The following is a 19,946-nucleotide window of genomic DNA, read 5'->3' on the forward strand; positions in this document are numbered from 1 at the left end:
TTCCCCCAGGAAAGTAGCTAGAGACAGTGTCTTAAATCTGTACAGTCTGCTTACGAGCAGCCACTGTCAGTGTGTGAATCAAATGGTGATCGCAGTTGTTATTTGAGCAGGTAAGCATTTCCTTCAATTTTTAAACTGTTGGATTTAATATAAGATCTGACTGTACTATCAATATGTAATTGTTTTTGTTTTTCAATATGTATCTGTAAGTTTTATTATTTGATCCGCAGGAAGTGGCTGAGAGGAACTGTACAGATGAAGTCTACATCTCATTTTATAGGGCCAATTTAAGACCATTGATGAGGATTATGAATTGATAAAAATCAATCGATGGGCTGCGAGGAAGCTGATGAGAAAAACATGGAGCAAAAGAGTGTTGCTGATAAAACAGACGAGGCGTCTCAAGGTAAGGATGTCAAATTAAGAATAAGACGTTCCTATGGCAATGAATGGGACCCAGTTCAGTTCCAAAATTGTAAATATAAGATTTGGCTGAGGAACAGTTAACATATTAATCATCTGAAAAGCACCAGAAACATAAAAATAACCTCTCTAAACCTGCTCCAGTGAACATACATTATTACACTGTGTTTTGTAACAAACTGCTGAAGTGTTTTGTGGTTTCTCTCAGAGATGGCTGCCTCTATTCAGGCTGCAGTTCAGCATTTCCAACCCAGCTGCACCGCTCAGAGTGGAGGCACTGTGGTCGCCCCCTTGATCATTGGTTCTAACATTACCACCATGAACATCAATATCTCAACGAACCAAGGTACAGTACATATACAAGATGCAGGAGGGGCTGAAACTTAGGGTTTGGGCTTTGCTTATCTTTTTCTTCTTTTGTCGTTTCATCAGAAGAAACATTGAACCATGACACAGCAGACAGTGATGCTCTGCAGCTCCAAAGTGAGTAGCCTACTTCTTAACTTTCTCATACTGACAGAACACCTTGATTCTTAAGGGGGAAAAAAAACTCACTATAACCTTTGAATGCAAATTTCTCTTTCAGACGATAAGATTGCAAAATGTCAAGAGAAAGTGAAATCTACTCTGACGGGGAAGTTCAGCCTCATGCTCGAGGGGATGACCACATACAAGATACCCCTCAATAAGATGTACACAGAGCTCTACATCACTAAGGGAGGAAGTGGTGAAGTCAATATGGAGCACGAGGTGAGACAGATTGAGATGGCATCCAGGATACATGTGGCACAAGATAAATCAATCCACTGCAATCAACTCTTTGTTCCTCAACCGGGGCAAGACCACCCTGTTAGAACCGTGATCACACAGGGAGTCGCTGGCATCGGAAAAACGGTATCTGCCAATAAATTCATTCTAGACTGGGCTGAGGGGAAAGAAAACACCGACCTGGCATTTGTATTTCCTCTCTCTTTCCGAGAGTTGAATCTGATGAGAAAGAATACCTTCAGTCTGGTTGAGCTTCTCGGTGTCTTTTTCCCTGAAACAAAAGACACAGGAATCTTTACCAATGGTGAACACAAAATGCTCTTCATCCTGGATGGTCTGGACGAGAGCCGCCTGTCTTTGGACTTCCACAAAACTGAAATAATGTCTGATGTGTCGCAGACGACCACGATTGCGGTGCTTCTGATCAACCTCATCAGGGGAAGACTGCTTCCTTTGGCTCTTGTTTGGATAACATCTCGCCCCGTGGCTTCCCGTCAGATCCCTCTGGAGTGTGTTGATCTAGTGACAGAGGTGCGAGGGTTCAACAACCCCCAGAAAGACGAGTACTTCAGGAGGAAAATCAGTGACGAGAGACTAGCAAACAGGGTGATCGCGCATGTAAAATCCTGCAGGAGTCTTCACATCATGTGCCACATTCCGGTCTTCTGCTGGATGGCGGCAAGTGTTCTTGAGAAGAGGTTGCTGACGACAGACAGTAAAGACACGCCAAAGACTCTCACTCAGATGTACATACACTTCTTGTCCTTGTACGTGGAGGACATGAAGAAGAGGCTGCCTGGAAGAAGAGAGTCAAACGCTGACTGCATGAGAGCTAACCTCATCGCGTTGGGTAAACTGGCCTTCAAAGAGCTCGAGAAGGGCCACCTGATCTTCTATGAGAGCGACCTCATCCTCAATGGTATAGATGTCACGCAGGCGTCCACGTTCTCAGGGGTCTACACGCAGATCTTCAATGAGGAGCTGACACTGTGCAAGGAGAAAATGTTCTGCTTTGTGCATCTGAGCGTCCAGGAATTCTTTGCCGCGCTATACGTCAACCTCACGTTCAACAACGACAACATCAACGTCCTGGTCAAGAAGTCGTCCGCCTCGAGACGTTTCCCATTCAGAGACTCATCCGAGCTCATCCTTTACAAAGAAGCAGTAGAAAAGGCTTTGCGGTGCGAAAATGGACATTTCGACATCTTTCTGCGCTTCCTTCTGGGCCTGTCTCTGGAATCCAACCAGGCTCTGTTGAAACATCTAATGACCAAAAACAGAACAAACCCAAGGACAAGAACAGAGTTTATTAAGCACATAAAGGAGAGGATCAGGGCAAATCCGTCCCCAGACAGATGCCTCAATCTCTTTCACTGTCTGAACGAGCTGAACGACCACTCTCTCGTGGAGGAGATTCAGAGCTACCTGAGCTCGGGCAGTCTTAACAAGTCCAAACTTTCACCTGCCCAGTGGGCCACTCTGGTCTTTGTATTACTGACATCAGAAGAAGAGCTGGATGTGTTTGAACTGAGCAACTACACCAGATCAGAGGAAGGTCTTGTGAGGCTGCTGCCTGTCATGAAAACAGCCCGAGTTGCAAAGTAAGTGCTTTCTAAAAACAGATAGAAAGCTAGCTATAGCTGTTTTGTATCTTAAGTTAAAGATAGTCAGCTTCAGTGCTCAGATTTTTTCAGGCATTAAGGAAAAAGCAATCTAAGGAATTAAAAAATGTATTTCAACACTAGATAAGCCAGTGAGACCCCTTTGGCTGGATAAGACGCTTTTAACATGTAATTTAGAGTGGCTATAGTCAATGTGTACAATAGTTTCCCTCCACCCTACGGACAGTTTTAGTTGACTCCACCTACTTATCTCATATTCCAAGCAGGGGTGAATAATATGCATATGTCTAATCTTTCTTCATATTACTCACCGCTCTCGTACGGTCTTTCCTCCTGCAGTCTAAATGCATGTAATCTCACTGTGACCTGCTGTAAAGACCTGGCAAATGGCATCAAAACATCCCAAGTTAAAGAGCTGGACCTGGGTAACAACAACCTGACAGATGCAGGAATGATACTGCTCTCTGATGGATTAAAGAACAGCAAACTGGAGACACTCAGGTCAAAACCTTTTTTTCTTTTTCTCTCCGAGTCAAATAAAGATGTTTTATTTATGAGTTCTAAGCGAGTGTTTTTATTTTTAACATTTTCTGTTTGTTTAGACTGAAGAGCTGCAACCTAACAGAGCACAGTTCCGATGCCCTGGCCTCAGTTATCAGCTCAGCCTCCTGCCAGCTCAAAGTATTAGACCTCTCTGACAATGACTTTCAGGACGTAGGAATCAAAAAGCTCTCCAGTGGACTGGGGAGTCCTGACAGTAAACTGGAAATACTCATGTAAGTGCCCTGATTGAAATTCCACGCCAGAGGAATTATTTAACAGGAGAATAGAGCCACATTCACAATGCTGTTCTTGAGATCAGTTGGATGACATGTGTTGGTGTCTGTTTTGAAGTTTGGTCCTGTGCAGAGTGACAGAGGAAGGCTGCACGTTCCTGGCATCGGCTTTGAACTCATCCCCTCTGAGAGAGCTCGACCTGAGCTACAACCACCCAGGAAACGCTGGCCTGCAGCTGCTGTCTGCTCTGCAGGACGACCCACAATGCAGCCTGCAGAAGCTCAGGTGGGTGGTGGTGTCGACTAGAGCCCAAATGATAAACCAACTAGACGAAATGAGCTTATCACAGATATATTGGTATGAATGCTGATAGGTACACTGCAGTGTAGAAGTACCTAAGATATATTTGAGATTATTAAGTTTACCACAGAGCACTGACGAGATTATTATCTCAGTGCATACAGTATCTTGGTCACAATTTTGTTTTAATACCAAACTTAGGAAATCCTTATTACACATTTTTTATTTCATGAGTTTAATTTAAAACGGGAATATTGAACAATGTATTGTTATCAGACTTTTTTTTAACCTAAAAAAAAAAATCAGTATCAGCCTCAAACTTCAGTATTGGTCAAATCTTTTTTTAGTTTTTCTTGGACAAATTAAATCTACAAAATGATCTACTTCATATTTAACTTGAACATTTTTGCAGGAATAAAAGGGAACTCCACAGATTTTACACAAGTCTGTTTACAGGTCTGCGGAGTACTACTACATGTATATAAAAAAAACTTTTATAAAGCCTTTTGTGGCTCCAGGGAGCAGCGAGAAGTCTTATAAATAAGGTAGGGGGCTGAAGGCGGTCGAGGTGCATTCGGGTAATGTAGACGCCAGGTTATGACATGGAAAAAGAGTGATATAAATCATCATGAATCGGATAGTGTGTCAGAAAATTGGTCTTCTGATATGTTTTAGTGCGGAGCAGTGTGGTGAATCCAGGATTCAGCCAGGTCCAAAGAAATGTGAGTAACCAGCACTTCTCTTTTTCTTTGTAAACTTGTAAATCAGCATTGAGTAACATATAATACTGACATTCTTGATCGGTTTCATCAGACACCAAAAAAATTACCCTGGACCCAAACACAGCACACAGAGACCTTTCTCTGTCCGAGGGAAACAGGAAAGCGACGCGTTGGACCAAGCAGCCATATCCTGATCACCTGGAAAGGTTTGATTTCTGGAGACAGGTGTTGTGCAGGGAGAGCCTGACTGGGCGCTGCTACTGGGAGACAGAATGGAGTGGGAGATCTTTCATAGGAGTAGCCTACAGAAGGATGTGCAGGAAGGGAGAGGGTCATGAAGGCTTGTTAGGCAGAAATGACTCTTCCTGGGGACTGAACTGCACCAAAGACGACTACAGGGCCTGGCACGCAGGTATGAGCACTGCTGTAACCATGCCACCCAGCTCCAATAAAGTAGGAGTGTATCTGGACTGGCCAGCGGGGAGGCTGTCCTTCTTCAGGGTCTCCTGTGGTGCACTGACCCTCCTCCACACCTTCCACACCACCTTCACTGAGCCCGTCTACCCAGGCTTTCAGCTTGGCTGGGTGGACGCCACAGTGTACCTGTGCTAGATAATACCTGGACATAGTGACACTGAGGACATGCAACACAATTTAGTATTTTCATTCTCCCTGCTCTTGAGCTTTAAACTTCATTAAAGGGTTGGTTTATCTACATAACAAATGAACACGTTTTCACCTCTAGTTGTATTTTTCCACCTCCAGACTACTACACCCCTGTTGTTTCTTTTAAGTCACAATTTAAAACACAATTTTAGATTAGCCTTTCCTGGTGCTTTTTTAATCTGTCCATAATGAATGTATTCTTTTATCTGTGTATACATCTCATTGCCGTTGTTGCCATCTTTTTATTATCTTTGTTACGTATTGACTGTCTCTCTATCTGGTTTTGTAAAGTGTCCTTGGGTAACTTGAAAGGCGCTTTTAAATAAAATGTCTTGATTATTATCATCTAGCCATGCAGCTAGTTTTGGGTTTATTTGGCCAGGCTTTGAGATATCGGTCTCTCAGACCAACTGACAATGGATTTTTTTTAAAGCCGAAACTAATACTGATGAAAATACAAAGATATACTTTATCGGACGCAGCTCATTTCTTTTTACATAAACACGTATTATACACCTTTTTTTGGAAAAGGATCCCTTAAAGGTCCAGTGTGTAATGTGTTTAGTTGTTCATTATCAAAATCTGTGCTGCCCGTTCACAAACTTGTCCTTTTCATAAATATTTACCACCACCATCAATTCCAAGTATTCCCTTTGGCTTGACATTTTACGTTTGTATTCGTATGAACTGGGGTAGACGCTCCATATTCATGCGCCATCTTGAAATACGTTAGCCGGTAAGGGACATACAGGACATACTGCTCCGCCTTTCGCGTTTTTGCTGTCACATGATCAACTCACAGGTGCTGCTAATGCTGCTAATGGGTATCGTAGCTTCCCGGCCCCGGCAAGTTTGGAGGAGGAAACATGGAGGACCACACGTATTCAAAATCCAAATTTCAGGAACAGGAGTCTTCTTCTTCGCCCAGAAAAAGTATATCGAAAAGAGCAAGAGACCGGCTTTTTTATGCGTGAAGGCTACCGTAGCTGTAATTCGTACTTTGAACTGCGTGGTGCGAGAGAGTTGATTGCGATATATGATCTCAACATTAGATGGGAGAAATTCCTACACATTGGACCTTTAAATTTGTTGGCAGTGTGGTAACGTCAGTCAGCTGGTCCACTATCTGATGGATTGCCATTACATTTTAAACACACCTTCGTGATTCCCAGAGGATGAATCCTGCTGACTTTAAATCCCCAGACTTTTACTTTAGCGCTACCATGAGGTTGACATTGTGGGTTTGATTAAAATGTCTCAACAACTATTGGATGGATTGCCATGAAATTTAGTTTAGACATTCATGATCTCCCCCCCCCCTCACGATGAACTGTAATAGCTTTGGTGATCCCTGAACAACAAAATTCCATCACCTCCTTTGTATTGGTTTAGATTGGAATTAGAAATCGAGAACATATTCTTCTCAACACAACACTCAACTAAAACCAAATCTGAATGTCTAGATATTAAGAGTAAGTGAAAAATGTTTTGCAATGTTTCCCCTGTACAGCAATATGAATCGAATGTATTTTGATGAAATTGGAATAAAGCCTTTTGTAAGTGAAGACACAAAAAATACCAGAGAAGGTTAAAGCGCAATGTGGAGTTTCACTTTTAACAATCATTTTATTAGCAGTCCCACGAGGCAATGGAAAAAAATCAAAGAAAAAAGGAACAGAAAATAAGATTACAGCCAAGACGGTGGGCCAATCAAGGTCGGTGAACGTAAAGACGGAACAGAGGGCTACACGAGACAAACAAAAATCACTGTTAAAAAAGGAACAGAAAGTGATAAATGAAGAAGACTGAATTGAATCTCACGGGTAGCGTGCGGGTTTGCTGATCCCTCTGTTCCTCAGCAGAAATTCACCAGGACCGACCCCTCACACTCTCACACACACACTCTCTCTCTCTCTCACACACACACACACACACACACACACACACACACACACACACACACACACACACACACACACACACACACACGTCAAGGCGTCTTCCTCTCTTCAGTAAAAGCCATGATTTTATATTTTGGCTATTTGTGACAGAGCAACCAACCATCAACAAACCACAGCTGTTCAGGCAGATCTTTAAAATTGTTATTTTCTATTAATTCTGTACAGATTATATATTTTATTTACACACTGAACATCATCAGTGCGGAGACAACTCAAAATTTGCAAACATTAACTGATGACCATGTATCCGCTGTTGTTCTGCGCTCATTTCGGTCTGCTGGAAATCGCTTTTTGACATCAGAACGTCTGATTAATATAAAGTCTGCAGCACTACACAACAGACAGAATCATCCACAGAAACTAACCATGAGGAGGATTTACCGTCGCTTTGATGCTGAGATCAGAAGTTCACACCCGTCCCATTTCTTTTTATTCTTCATTTTATTTTATGTCTGGCCTTTCCCTTTGCTGCATAGACTTTGAACTAATGAAAGCATCCTCTCATAACAGAATCATAACAACTTGAAGTGCACATCTGGTTCATCAGTGACCAAACATCTGAGCCAAATCAATAACGCAACAAATTTGGATTATACCAATTATTGTAATAACAGAGCAGCCACGTGCACCTTTATTTTCAGTTCTTGTGGACACTAAAACCAGATTTTACATTTCAGGATACTTCTGTAGGTAAAAGTTCATCAGACTCCAATTAGAGCTGTTAATGTAAGCTTAAATTTGGATGCTCACACCCAGAGACACCAAAAAAAAAGAAGAAAATGTTCAGGACTAATCCGCTCACATCTGGAAAAACACAAACACACATTATGGATGATTGGAGCCGCATGGGGAGGGGGGGTACTAAGGCCATGATTAAAGGGGAGAAGAGACAGAAAGAACAGCATTTATTTAATTCCATGTATGTATTGGTATGTAGATGTCCTTCACTCTATTGGGATTTAATCATATAAAAAGTGTTTGCTATCTGAGGGTCATTAATGCACCCAAAACAGCCTTTCAGTGCCAGTCAATACAGACAATACCCCGACTACAGTCAACATCAGCCAGCTGTCTCCGTCTCTCACTCAGTTGCATACATAATTGTTTAATTGTGTATATACATTACCCTCCCTCGTTAGTTATTTTGCTCCTGCTGTGTAGGAGTAGTAGATTTGAGGCAGAGTAAAGCTCTCTCTTACACACACACACACACACACACGCACTAACATTCAAGCATTAACACACACGCACTAACAGACTCGCACTAACACACTCACACGATCTGTCAGCTTGTCTCTCAGCTGACAGACAGCATGGAGAGCTTTAGTTTTAGGGTTTAGAGATAAAGCGCTTTCTTTCACAAGGAAGGGTGAACCTGGGGGGGTGGGGGGGTGGGGGGGTGTTAGTGTTTGTATCATACTGGTGAAGCTGGGTGTCTGTAGGCCTAGCTGAGAAGCTGGCGGATCTCCTTATGCATGTGACACAAGAAGTCCACGTATGACGCTCCTCCGCTGACGCTTTTGTCCTCGACCAAGAAGTGCCTGAATATCAGCTCAGCTTTGTCTTCCTGTTTCACCACCATCAGCTGCACACAGGAGGAGAACGAGAGGAGAGAGGGATCAAACCTTAATGTGTCCGTACAGTCGAGGATCAAAAACTGTCAAGCAGGGCTGCAGCAAATGATCATTTTCACTATCGATTATATTTTCTCAATAAATTGACTCACTCAGTTACCATATTGGCACTGATATTGAAACACATTTTAAACAGTATCCAGCCGTAGACAGGACAGAGAAAATGAAAGTGCTTTGGACACCAGTGAGGTAATAAGGAAAAGAGAAAGTTTACCTTCATGTATCGTGATCGCTGTGCTCTGAAGGATTCGATGATGTCTCTGAGTCTCTGAGAGAAGGGGTTGTCTAGCACTGGCAGACTTGTCTGAAACAGAGCAGTGACATTCAGAAATGATATACAACTTTGAAAATTAGGCAAACAAAGACAGGGTGAAATCAATCTGGGAATTATTATTATTATTATTAATATTATGGCTGATGAAAGCAAGATTGCAGAAAACATTTGTGGATAAAGCGTGGTATACTGGATACGAGTTTTGCAACGTGTTAAAACGGGGCAGCCTTCCCTCGTGAACACAAACAAGGATTACTGTAAACTGCAGGCAGTGAGTCAGACATAACATGGAAGCTGATGTGTTTCTTCTCACCAAGCTCGGGTCTATCTGGCTGAAGCTCTGCGTGCCGAAAATGTTGAGCAGCAGCTCCTGCTGAACGCTGGCTCCCACCCACAGGAAGAGGTGCAGTCCGGTCTCCAGGAGGTAAACTCCGCCTTTAGACAGCCTCTCCTCCGAGTCCCTCACTGCCATTGGCAACGACCCGCTTTCCAACTTCGTCTAAAGAAACAACAGATGAATGTGTTAAGGCCTTTTTATGCTTCTGTGGAGGCTGCACGGAGAGCTTTCGCCGTAGCCTACGTAAGTGGCCTGATGTTTATACTTGTGCGCTGGCGTGTGGTGTGAGGTGCACGTCAGGCTACGGCGTAGGGTCCGGCATAGACGCAGAGGGGTCTGCGGGGGTATGCCGTCGACGCACAACCATAAAAAGGCATTTAGTGATGCCATCTACTGATCAAACAGTGCATTTAGTAAAAAAAACAAAGAAAGGCTTAACTTTCCTCTCCTGCAAGGTTTTTTTTTTTTTTTGAGTATTGTTTTAATAGCAGAGATGAACAGAGACTTGAGGCAGTAAAGCACACAGCATCATCCCCTTTCCTGTGCATACAATATATGTGTTGTGTGTATTCTACATAGCCTCTTTGCAACTCAAAAAGCTGAAATTTAAAATCTAGAATTAATAGAAACTAATAAAAAACAAAAAAACACAACATTTGCATTTTCAGCTTTAGCCTTACAATGGTCTTTTCTCTTTTTCACAGTTTGAACACTAGAGTGTGCCAAGCTTGCAGGTAAGGTAGTAAAGTCTACAATGCTGCAGACGTTACACAAGAGAATTTCACAATATAGCATTCTAATGATAAAAATAGTTTCCATGGAGAAAGTAAAAAAGCATCACCATCAAAAATAAAAGCCCTGTGTCTGCATCTTTGTTCTACGAGAGCATAAATACGCAATTTATTTTCATCTGGTTTGATAAAACTGTATTATTAATAAAACACAGGCCATTATCATATTGAGTACCAGAGCAGCAAATACTTGTTTTATGAAACTCCATATCAAGCCATAATGCCTCTTTGATGATCCCAGAAATTAATTAATTCATTTATACAGGAATGTTAAAAGTAACATTAAGTTACAATATAAACGAGCCTGACTCAGTTTAGAAACTGGTTTCCAGCAGGTTCCTGTTCTGCAGAAACAAAAAAACATTGAACACAGTTACGGCACATGAGGACAGAAACATTGGTACAGGACATCAGCATGGGCTAGACAGATACAGACAACTAAAAACAACAATACAGGCAGTGCAAACAAGACTTGGACAATACATGAACAAATCAATGTTCTCTGTTGAGAAGGAACAGTTTGTATGCCTTTTTTGGAATATGTGATGGATGGTAGTGTTCTGATGTATGAAAAAAGGATTTCTGACCATAGTTGTTTTTGTACGGCGGGACTGGAATGAATGCCTGTGAGACTGACCTAGTGAGGCGTACTGGTCTCATATTGTGTGTCGGGAGAAGTGCAGCAAGTGCTGGTGAGGTGCTATTTTGAATCTGAAAATAAAATGCAACAGCGTGGCTGTTTATGTAGTTCTGGTAAGTCAGAGCGTTTGAGCGTGCGAGTGCAATGCAATGGTGAGACCACTTTGGAAGATTACTGTGGATCTTGAGAGCTCGATTGTATAGTCGTGCTATTGGTTCAGTCATTTCCTTGGTGGTTAAGAGACCAGATTTGAAGACAGTAGGACATTGTTGAAAACACAATTGCATGTAGGTAGGTTTCAGAAACAGAAAAGGAAAGATGATCTAATGATGTTATACACATAAAGTTTCTGATTCAACTTTTCTGGTGTTCGACTTAACCTATACATTTTAAGGGGAGAGGCCTTCTGTTTAAGGAGTTGAAATACTTAAGAATGTATCTGTGGTAATTTACTCTGCCTAGGTCGAACCTTGCTGGCAGTGGTATATTTATTCTGCTTTTTCTGAAATTTCGTTAGAATTTGTTCTGGATTTTCCAGTGACCAATCAGTAGCACTAAATTCAGCATTGACTTGAGGTAGTTTTGAAGTTGGTATTTTTGGTGCAGCGCGGGGGGCATGAGTTTTTGAAGATTTTAAGACTGTCCTAACTGGATAGATGAGCGAATGATCTGAAATAGCCGCATTTATGAAACCAGGCATTGCATCTTTTGAGGGCTGATTAGCGAAGATAAGATCCAGGATTGAGCGCGTTTTGCCAATTCTTGTTGGATCCTTGATTAACTGATAAAGTCGGAGTTTCATTGCAGTGGCTTTCAAAGATTTTGATGAGCCATCATTCCAGTCAAGGTTGATATCACCCAGAATTACAAGCTCCTTTGTTCCTCTGTAACAGATTTAATTATGTCAGAAAGCTGAGATAGACAGGCATTTACACTGGCATTAGGAGGCTTGTAGGTGACATTAATGGTAATTGCGTGTTGGGGTGTAAAATGTACTACCAGTTTTAATGTTTCAGTTTCAAATTTTGATATTAGGTGCGCATATTTCTGACTCACATAGAAGGCCACTCTGTCGCCGGTCTTAACGATACAGTTCATAATTTTCAATGGAAAGAAAAGAATCAGGAATACTGGGAGTTAACCATGATTCTGAGATTGCCATTACATGTGCTTTCGACTGCACAAGCCAGATTTGAACTTGAAACTGTCTAGTTTGGGAACAAGGCTTTGGGTGTTTAAGTGGCAGATTTTAAAGCCTTTGGTGCTACCAAGTTGACTTAGATTAGTTGGACTTTTTCTTGGGTGAAGTGTTCTTCTTTGTTCTTTAACTGTTTTGACTATAGGACGGAGAGAAAATGTTTCGGAGGGTAAAGTCGGATGATATGGGGGAGTGAGAGTAGTCGGAGCTGGGGAAAATAGTCTTGAGTTGTAGGTAAAAGCAAACGCTGTGGATGTTTCTGCTCATATGAATTGTGGTTTCACAAAGAGCTGCCCTATTTCTAACACCTATCACCGTTCTGTACTCATTTTCCCCACAGGTGATGATATATTAAGATTGGCAGGGTTCAGGGAGTATGGTGGACATTGGTACTGAGCCATATAATACTGATCTTTGCTCTTTCTGTGCTTTGTGTGTGTGAGTGAGTGTGCATGTGTATGTGGTCTCACCAGTGGCAGCAGGCGGGGGTAGAAGAAGATGTGGCTCTCTGTGACGTCCATGCCGCTGATCAACTGCCTCAGGTAAGCCCGGTCGTCCAACGAGACGTCTGCTCCCGGCATCAGCACGTCACTCTTCAGCACACAGTTCAGGTAGACCGGTAGCAGCTTCATGCACTCTGGAAGGATCAGCTGGGGAAACACAAACACAGGTACGGTTAGGGATGTACAGTAAATACCTACAGTGACACGTAATGTGTAAATATGTGTGAAGGTAGAGCTTCATAACTTTATCTGAGACACTTTGGTGTTTATATTATTTGTAAGTGCATGGATTGTGCTCTAAATGCATTTACTTTTTAAGAAAAACAAAATATCAGCCTGAGAAATCTCTGACATCTATGACCGTTACAAATGGGTATCCGGGTGTATTATGACAGATACGACTACATCGTTACACGAACCTGGATAGATCTAAATGGACCAAGATTCGGCTGATGCCCCGGTTGTAACGTTATGAATCGGTTGACTGAAGCGTTGCTGTCAATTCAACGAAGCTGCAATGCCGTTGAAAATAACGGGTGTGTGTTAATGTGCGAGGGAGACAAAAGCCTCCCATATGTGTGCTAAAGGACTTAGTCATTCACGTCAGGGGTGGCAAGGATCAGCCAATCGGCGCCTTTGTTTGGGTTTACAGAAAATACATATGCCAACTGCATGCGACTGCTAGGTTTCGTAAGGGAGAGATGCACACCCCTAATATGTATAGATACACAGTATGCTAAGGGGTTTCCATACCTGACCAGCTGATGAGGGGCTTGCACAGTTCTTTCGGTAGCAGGCCAGAATCTGAGCACACTGGTTGATCAGAGTGTCTCTTACCGCCTTAGTGGGGTTGTTCAGGAGGCCTCGGAAAGCTGCAACACACAAAAACAATAACACAAGGTGTATTATACTGATCTCTGAAAGAGAACCAATTACAACCAGCTTTTCACAAAATCAAGAGATATCTACAGTTTATCACCTTACTTTATCCTGTTGATGGTGAGTGAACGACACCCTGCTTCAAACTTACAAAGCTGTAAACATTTACACCAACAAGCTATCAAGAACAGGTGCAGCGTCCTACTGTTGGCTAATCTTCAGCTCCACTGGAGCAGCTGTTGGTTTACTTGATAGTATTATCAGAAAATTATCACTCATTCATTTCTCCACTCACACCTTATTCAGACTTTTAGAGTACAATGCCGGATGTGTACATTTGTATTTTATGCTCTCTTTCAGCCCCCCCCATAACAACGAAGAAGATATTCTGCGGTATGAGCTCGTCCTCACCATATTTGGAGAAGAAGTTGATGATTGTGTCCGTCTCACAGTTGCGGTAGAGGTCAGCCAGCTGAGAGCAGCAGTTGACCGCCATGTTGTGGACGCGGAGACGCCTTTGGCCGCTGCAGCTGGTGTAAAGCACGGCGCACTACAGGGAAACAAACAAGACGTGCATTTCTTACAAATAAGCTGACTAAGGCAGTGTTTACATTTAGTTTTTCCCTTTCTACCAAATGTACTATGTACAAGATCTAGCTGTGGATCAAGCTTCGCAGGTTAAAATTGCAGTTGAGGCAGCACCATCTAAAAAAAACACCCCCAAAAACTGGCTGGTATTCAAATTTCCCACCATTGAGGACTTTGATGCCAGAGTAACAGACTGATCTGACGTCAGCGATGCCAGGTTCGGTGACTCCAATCAACTATAGCACCTCGATGCTTAGACTATTTTAAAAATGTCTGATTTGGAAACTTTAAATAAAAATTTGTTTCCCTTCTCTTCAAAGGATCTTGTGGCACACACCTGCATGAGTGCCCCCGTCTCTTCGCTGAGCTTGTCGTCGTGTTTGAACTCGACAGTGATGGCCTTGTCACAGTCCAGGCCTGCCAGCTCCACATCTGTGGTGTTACTCATGAAGAAGGAGCCAAAGAAGTCCGTCGCCCTGATACCTGAGGGGAGGGGAGGCAGGGGGATCATGAAGTCGGGTTGTTACAAATCTCTCGGCCTGTTTTTATTTCTTTTTTCCAAGTGTGGGAGCCTCACCTGTGCTGGTTCGCACCCTCATGACGGCATCAAAGCCGACTAGTTTCTGAACATCTCGCCTGAGGTCGTTCAGGAATCGCTCCGTGTCCGACTGAGCCTGGGATGACATAACACACTATGAGTTACACACAAAAGGTACATGGTACAGTGTTGAATGATCCAGTTGGTATTTCAGAGCAAAAAACACTGAGAAATTGCAGCATTATCAGGGTAACCCCAGGAAGGCTTTTTAAGACCTTTTTAATTTCAAATTAAATTCAATGCCAACTTCGTATCCGTTCCGACAGAAGTATGAGGGGAAAATGTCAAATCTGTATATATTTTAAACCCTAGAAAATAATTATGTACAAGCAGGCTACTTGAATTAAATAAAACATTTTATTTAATTTATCAGTTATATTTAATACAATGTATTGGATGCATTGGATTATAATATAATCCAATAAAGTAAGATATTACACTGCATAATGAGCACTTTTACTTTTGTTACTTTAAGTATATTTTGATAATACTTTTGTACTATTACTTAAGGAAGATGTTGAATGCAGGACTTGTAACTGACAAGTAATTTGTAACTCTACAACACTGTTTTTTTCTACTTTTACTGCAATACATGCTCTGAGTAAGTCTTCCACCTCTGTAAATCACCAACAGTCGTGCATGAATACCTGCAGCAGTGTTTAACACTGAAAACACATTTCAGCGTTTAGTTGCAGCTCTGCTACAGTAGCAGATAACCTTTAACGTTACCTGCCGGTCACCTCGTCTCTAAACAGTCCGCTCACAGTGAAGAAAATGCAACTCAGGTTGCCTAAATATAACCAATGTGAGAGAAAACATGCAGCACAGTGAGACTGAAGAAGGAATAGGGTGATTTCCTCTCACCTGGAAGTAGGTGTATTTGTAGATCGAACCTCCAGTGGAGACAGGAACCACCCCTAACGTGGCAACGTCCACATACTGGTTGGGGAAGAGGAAGAGATCCACACAACAGCCCTGGGCTACACACTCCTTAGCCAGGGTGTTGTAGAAACCCACCTGGGGCTGAAACAGAGACTGTGGATGTGACAGAAGAGGACTGGGAGTCAGTTTGCTAATATAAGATTTTTTTGCCCCAAAGAAATGAGAGATACATATTACGATGCAACATACAACAGATCACTTTGTAACAATACAAGTGGACAAACTTGCTACAACCTTCTCCTTGTCTGTCCCAACCAGCTTCTTGTCTTCTCTGTTCTTTAGTTTTCCAGGAGCCTCTGCGATGGGCAGAGAGGTGTGAAACACAAACAGCTTCCCTGAGCAGTCTGCAGCCTGAGAAAGTGACACACAGTAACATATAAATCATCTGGCATGTCAGCAGTACAGACTTGGTATCATGTATCCGGATGTATTTAGACTGGGTCAAGACCCATCGGAGTCATCCCGCTGAGTCATTCCCATACATTTTTAGTTTCAGAATAGCAAATCTCTGGGGGTTCAGTTCAAGAAGTATACCAATTATATCTCAGAAAAAGTTAGCTTGTCACCTCAGGTGTATTTACATTCGTTCTTTCAATCCAAAATGTTCCGGGAACTTGAAGTGTCAAGAACTGAAATTCATAGTTCCTAAGATGGTTCCTGGAAAGTGCTGGGGAAAAGGGTCTGCATTAAAGCTTTAAATTACAGCGTGTCCACATTTAAATTCTGGCTGTGGACCTTTGTTGCCTCCTTGCCCCCCAAAATGGGTATGGACTTAACCAAAAATGTTTTATTTAACAAGGTTCTCTGTGGGGTGCCTGGTTATGCTTGTCTTGTACCCATAAGGACAAAGTGGTTTCACACTACACCACTGATCTGCAGGTGGCAGTATTGCGCCAAGAAATGCAGCAATGGGACAGGCTTACAAAAAAAGAATAAAAAGGAATCCGCTTTGCAAGTGTTTAATGAGGAAGGAAATGCATTCAACACGTTTGTTAGACCCCAAGGATCCACACAGAAACTTTGTTTAAAAGAAAGGTTGACTGCTTAGAAATGTATCAAGACCTGAGGGGTACTGCACAAACATAGAATTTATAAATCCATAACTGATTTCTCAGAACCCAGTCTAATCTGTGCGGCCTGGCTTGGCCTTCGTGAAACGCACCAAGCCAGGCTGCACAGATTAGACTAGGTCATCTAAAATAATTAAAAGGTGTATTAGTCTCTGACCAGTCCGCCATTGTTAGAACCACTAACACGTGTATAGCACTTTATTTATTGTCCTTCATCACTGACTTCATTTAAAAACACATTTGCAACTGTATCAGCCTTTTCTAATTATCTCAACAACTGTCATAATATATTCACCAACAATAAGCAGTTTTCATACAGCAATATAACCGTAACACTGACACATGAATAATTATAAAAAATAATGGTCACAAATTTAAATAATAACAGTGCTTTAGTGAACATCAATATATACCATTTGTATTTTAACGCAGGCTAATAAAAATAAGTTTGCTGCTGAGCGAACAGAAAAGAAAAGAGATTTCCTGGCTGTTAGCCTGGTCAGGAGCAGGCTAGCTGCACAGAATCAATCTCTATGGTAACTTAGGTGCTTCTGCTTTCATGCAACCAAGTCAAGGCTTAACTCATCCAGGATAACTGGAATATCCCATCTTATCCCTTATCCTGGTTTTGTGGAATAGCCCCCTGGAAAGACTTTCCAGACTTACCTTGAGTGCCTCCAGTCCTGCCTGGATAACAGGTCCAAAGACTGTCTCTGTCTCCCTGGTGTCTGCAAACATCTCTGGGATCTGGTCCAGCAAACTGGAAAACACAAACAGCATGTCAGTAAACCCGATCCATTAGTCTGTCCATACACACCTCATGTATTTGCTAATGTGTGAGTGTGTGTGTGTTCCCACCTCTCGATAACAAGCCGGCTCTCGTTTACGTTGACAAGGAAGCCGTCGAGCAGGGGCACAAACATGTCTGATACATCTGACACCACCAACATCTGGGGCTGGGCCAGGCTCGCCTTGACGTTGTAGAAGTGCAAAACCTTATTGTAGGTGACAAAACCCACCCGCACTACGGAGTCCATTTCTGGGTTCTCCCTGGATGCAGAAACAGAGGATGAAATGGGAGAATAGTCAAGTTTACATTTCCATATATATGAGCTGGAACTTCAGCTCAATGTAAATCCTCTTTCCATCTCTGCTTCCTTCCTTTCTCTGTATCTCCTCACTTCATTCTCATTCATTCTTCTTTGCCTTATTTTCCATCACTCCCACTTCCCTTCCTTGCTGCATGCTTAATTTCTTCCCATCCTATCCTTCATAGCATTTCCCTCGTCTATTCCATTATTCCTTTTATCAGTCTTTTCCTCACTGGTTCAATGTGTCTCCCATTTTCTCCTCTCTTCTTCCTCCTCCTGTCTTTCTCTGTTCCTTTCTTTTCCTCCTGCTCATCCCTTGTGTGTTTCTGTTTGAGTACCTGGGCAGGTAATCTAGGAGGGTCTTGAGTTCCTGGCAGACAATGTTGACCATCCCGCTCTTCACAGCGTTGTAGGACACATCGATAAGGAAGATAAAGGCTGGAGGCTGTGGAATCTTGTTGTTCTGTTGGAGACAAGTAAATACTATGTATGAAATCATGTGTATATAATAGTAACATATTAATCAGACAGACAGATGCTGCAACTTCATTTGCTCATCAGCTGAATAGCATCAGCTTGGTGTATCAATACAAATCACAAAGGCCTTTTTTTAAATCTTTCTTTCTGAAAGCATCCAAAGAAAATTGACATTTCCTTCACAATAATACATTGTAATCACCGATTCAATCTTAGCATACAACCGATCATAGGGTTGGTGTCACACCTGCAGCATTGTATAAGCAATTGAATACACTGTAGCCAAAATGGCATCTTTTATATTTGTCAAAGTCATCAGGGTGGTATATTAACGTAAAAATGTATGTGGGTACATTTATCTACTCTAATAACTAATTTGACAGAAACCGGACAGCACAGGTCCTTATTTTGGTTTTGTAAGGTCCATATCCCATAAATACCAATATCGATCCAGCACTCGTCAGGGTAACAGAATGTATTGTTAGCTGACCTGCACAGAATCCCTTCCAAGAGGATACCGATGAAATAAAATGTAGAACAAACCAATTTCAGCGAAACTCAATTTAGACAGTTACCTACAGGCTTTGCTTTTATTAGTTCATTGGATAATAACTGAGTAAGACTGGCTTATTTTTGCAGATTGTTGTTGACATATTTGTTAATTATTGTGTCATTCTGACCTGTGATAAAATGAAACAAGCTTCTATTACAGAGAATTATTTTTGCAGATCCCTGAGGGGAATCATGAGTAAACGATCTGCTGCAAAATCTATAATTTGGAATTTTGAAGTGCATTAAAATACCAAAACAAAGCTCTTCGAACAATGATCATGGTTGATTAATCTCCAGAGTCCAATGAACAAAAGGTTTGTTTCCTGCAGTAAGGACGTACCTTACAGTAGTCGACAGTGGCCACAAACTCGTAGCTGCCCAGCGACAGCTCCGGCCTATCATAGCAGTCCACCCTCTTACCAGTGTGGTCCAGATGCTGGAAGTAATGTGGAGGCACTATGGGAAAAGAGCAGGAAGGGCAAACAGATAACGACAATAACAATGAGTTTAATATAAAAATTTGATAAAGTTTTAATACATGAAAACAGACACAAACTCACCCTCTGTGACGCAGCTGCAAAAGCCACACTGGAAGCGCCGACCTCCCTCTATGAACTGCATGTATGGACACATGTAGGCCTTGCAACGGTTGCAGCGGACTGGACCAGCCTCGCCGTGGTCCACCAGGTATGGAGGGGTCTGACGAGAGATGCGATGAAAGGAGTAAGAGAAGTCTTAACCAATAATCTGGATATCTGAGGTTGACAAACTTGATTCATACAATTTAGCTATGAGGGTGACTTCCTCTAAAACCCTAATGTGGGCAGAATTACTGAAACAGGTGTTAATGTGATGTAATATCATATTTGCACCCTGTTTCATATGAAGTGGGTTTTCTTGCCCAAATGACGTAACATAAAACTAGTCTACTCATTTACTTTGTGATGAGTGCATGAAACAAGGTCATGCAGCCACTCCCACCTCTGTGATTTTGAAACAGATTATCCCACTGACATTACAGGCATCCTGTCATTACAAACAACGTACCAGGCATTGCCCTGAAAATTAATCTCTTTTTAAATCAGGTTAAGGGTTAAAACGGTCCAAGTGAAAATCTCAGTGGAAGATAGAGC

General features: G+C 42.1%; 2 protein-coding genes across 3 annotated transcripts in view; one reads left to right on the forward strand and one right to left on the reverse strand.

The window, feature by feature from the left end:
• On the forward strand, positions 1 to 8,586 carry LOC144536066 (NACHT, LRR and PYD domains-containing protein 3-like). Its single transcript, XM_078278968.1, has 10 exons — positions 1 to 110; positions 231 to 406; positions 632 to 769; positions 856 to 906; positions 1,010 to 2,792; positions 3,153 to 3,314; positions 3,416 to 3,589; positions 3,708 to 3,875; positions 4,566 to 4,612; positions 4,704 to 8,586. Exons 2-10 carry the CDS (start codon positions 331 to 333, stop codon positions 5,222 to 5,224), a joined length of 3,120 nt encoding a protein of 1,039 aa, XP_078135094.1. The 5' UTR covers positions 1 to 110; positions 231 to 330; the 3' UTR covers positions 5,225 to 8,586.
• sec24c (SEC24 homolog C, COPII coat complex component) overlaps positions 8,587 to 19,946 on the reverse strand; it is a 24,363-nt gene continuing 13,003 nt past the window's right edge. For both annotated transcript variants that reach the window (XM_078278967.1, XM_078278966.1), the window contains 15 exons: positions 19,374 to 19,512; positions 19,154 to 19,269; positions 18,123 to 18,247; positions 17,552 to 17,743; positions 17,360 to 17,453; positions 15,858 to 15,974; positions 15,546 to 15,716; positions 14,661 to 14,757; positions 14,421 to 14,566; positions 13,907 to 14,045; positions 13,370 to 13,488; positions 12,584 to 12,763; positions 9,461 to 9,646; positions 9,088 to 9,177; positions 8,587 to 8,824 (listed from right to left, as the gene is read on the reverse strand). In XM_078278967.1, coding sequence (XP_078135093.1) covers positions 8,684 to 8,824; positions 9,088 to 9,177; positions 9,461 to 9,646; positions 12,584 to 12,763; positions 13,370 to 13,488; positions 13,907 to 14,045; positions 14,421 to 14,566; positions 14,661 to 14,757; positions 15,546 to 15,716; positions 15,858 to 15,974; positions 17,360 to 17,453; positions 17,552 to 17,743; positions 18,123 to 18,247; positions 19,154 to 19,269; positions 19,374 to 19,512 — 2,052 coding nt within the window. In that variant the 3' untranslated portion in view covers positions 8,587 to 8,683. The remainder of the gene's footprint in view (positions 8,825 to 9,087; positions 9,178 to 9,460; positions 9,647 to 12,583; positions 12,764 to 13,369; positions 13,489 to 13,906; positions 14,046 to 14,420; positions 14,567 to 14,660; positions 14,758 to 15,545; positions 15,717 to 15,857; positions 15,975 to 17,359; positions 17,454 to 17,551; positions 17,744 to 18,122; positions 18,248 to 19,153; positions 19,270 to 19,373; positions 19,513 to 19,946) is intronic.

The sequence above is a fragment of the Sander vitreus genome, chromosome 21 (assembly GCF_031162955.1).
Source record: "Sander vitreus isolate 19-12246 chromosome 21, sanVit1, whole genome shotgun sequence".
NCBI classification, from domain to species: domain Eukaryota; kingdom Metazoa; phylum Chordata; class Actinopteri; order Perciformes; family Percidae; genus Sander; species Sander vitreus.

Coding starts and splice junctions, on each gene's coding strand:
- LOC144536066 (XM_078278968.1), top strand. CDS start 331: ATGGGCTGCGAGGAAGCTGATGAGAAAAACATGGAGCAAAAGAGTGTT. Junction 770..855: donor CAATATCTCAACGAACCAAG/GTACAGTACATA, acceptor TCGTTTCATCAG/AAGAAACATTGAACCATGAC. Junction 3,876..4,565: donor TGCAGCCTGCAGAAGCTCAG/GTGGGTGGTGGT, acceptor GATATGTTTTAG/TGCGGAGCAGTGTGGTGAAT.